The following is a 1084-nucleotide window of genomic DNA, read 5'->3' on the forward strand; positions in this document are numbered from 1 at the left end:
GGCCTCCCAGAGAGCTATGATTACAGGCGTGAGCCACTGCGCCCGGCCTATATTTCTTAATAATAATAAATTCTGGCAGATCCAGAGGGATCACGTATTTAGATGACTTTCCCTTGTTCACAGTACCTTTCTGACATTTGTTAAGAAGATCAGAGAGATCTTCCTGTGATTCTGCAGAGGGGGAAACAGGCTCTGGAAGGACCTGTCACCTGCCTGTGGTCACAGAGCTGGCTGGTGACGCCCAGGTTTGGAGGCCAGGCCTCCTGTCTCCTTCCCTAGGACCTGCCTTTCCTGGGCCCTGCTGCCGTGGGTCTGGAAGTCAGGATTGTGGCTTAGCTCTGATCCTGGCTTGTTAGTTCCTGGGTAGCCTTGGGCAAGGCCTTTAACTTCAGTTTTTTCACTGCCATGTGTGGGTAAAGATACCCATGCTCCCAGGCTATTCTGAGCAAACGAGAGCATGAAAGGAAAAGTATTTAGAGGCTATTAAGGACCGTACTCTTGTAGGGAATTATGTGATCTCACTATTGTGGTTCGGTTCCAGATTTTTCTAGGTCAGCATCTGTGTCTGTAGGTGGATCTGTCCTCTGCTGGGTCTGCAGCTCAGGCAGTGACTCAGCCTCCCAGAGACCACCAATTTAGGACATACCCGAGCCCCTTCTGTTTCCTTTGCAGTCCTTGCTGAGAAGCAGATTGAGCCAGTTGTGTGTTGTCATGGAGACTGGGGTGAGCCCCACGACAGCGGAGGGGCCTGAGAACTTGGAGGATGCTCCTCTCCTGCCCAGCAATGCTTGTCCCCAGGAGAGACCCCTGATGCAGACTGAGCTTCACCAGCTTGTTCCTGAGGCTGAGCCAGAGGTAATGGGCCCTGCGGCCAGTCAGGGCTGTCCTCCCTGTGGGCATTTGCAGAAAGAGAGTCCATGTAGGGGCTTCAAATTCTAGGTTCCTGGGGACATGGCTTCTCTGAGTTGGTAGAGACTATGCTAATCTAGGCCAGTAGCTTTCAATCTTTTTTTCTTTATCCCTGCACTTTTAAAAATAGTTTATAGGCATCATTTTATATTTATTGGAATTTTTTGTTGCATTT

The 1084-nt window shown here is 50.0% G+C and overlaps 1 protein-coding gene across 5 annotated transcripts in view; it reads left to right on the forward strand.

Annotated features, from left to right (window-relative positions):
* The window catches only part of LOC105807738 (chromosome unknown open reading frame, human C9orf91), a 25250-nt gene that overhangs the window by 19283 nt on the left and 4883 nt on the right, over positions 1 to 1084 (forward strand). For all 5 annotated transcript variants that reach the window (XR_001137350.1, XM_012641171.1, XM_012641174.1 and 2 more), the window contains exon 9: positions 673 to 855. Coding sequence is in view for 4 of the 5 variants with exons in the window: in XM_012641171.1 (XP_012496625.1) it covers positions 673 to 855 (183 nt within the window). In the remaining variant the exon portion in view is untranslated. The remainder of the gene's footprint in view (positions 1 to 672; positions 856 to 1084) is intronic.

The sequence above is a fragment of the Propithecus coquereli genome, unplaced genomic scaffold (genome assembly GCF_000956105.1).
Source record: "Propithecus coquereli isolate 6110/MARCELLA unplaced genomic scaffold, Pcoq_1.0 Scaffold163, whole genome shotgun sequence".
Classification (NCBI taxonomy): Eukaryota; Metazoa; Chordata; class Mammalia; order Primates; family Indriidae; genus Propithecus; species Propithecus coquereli.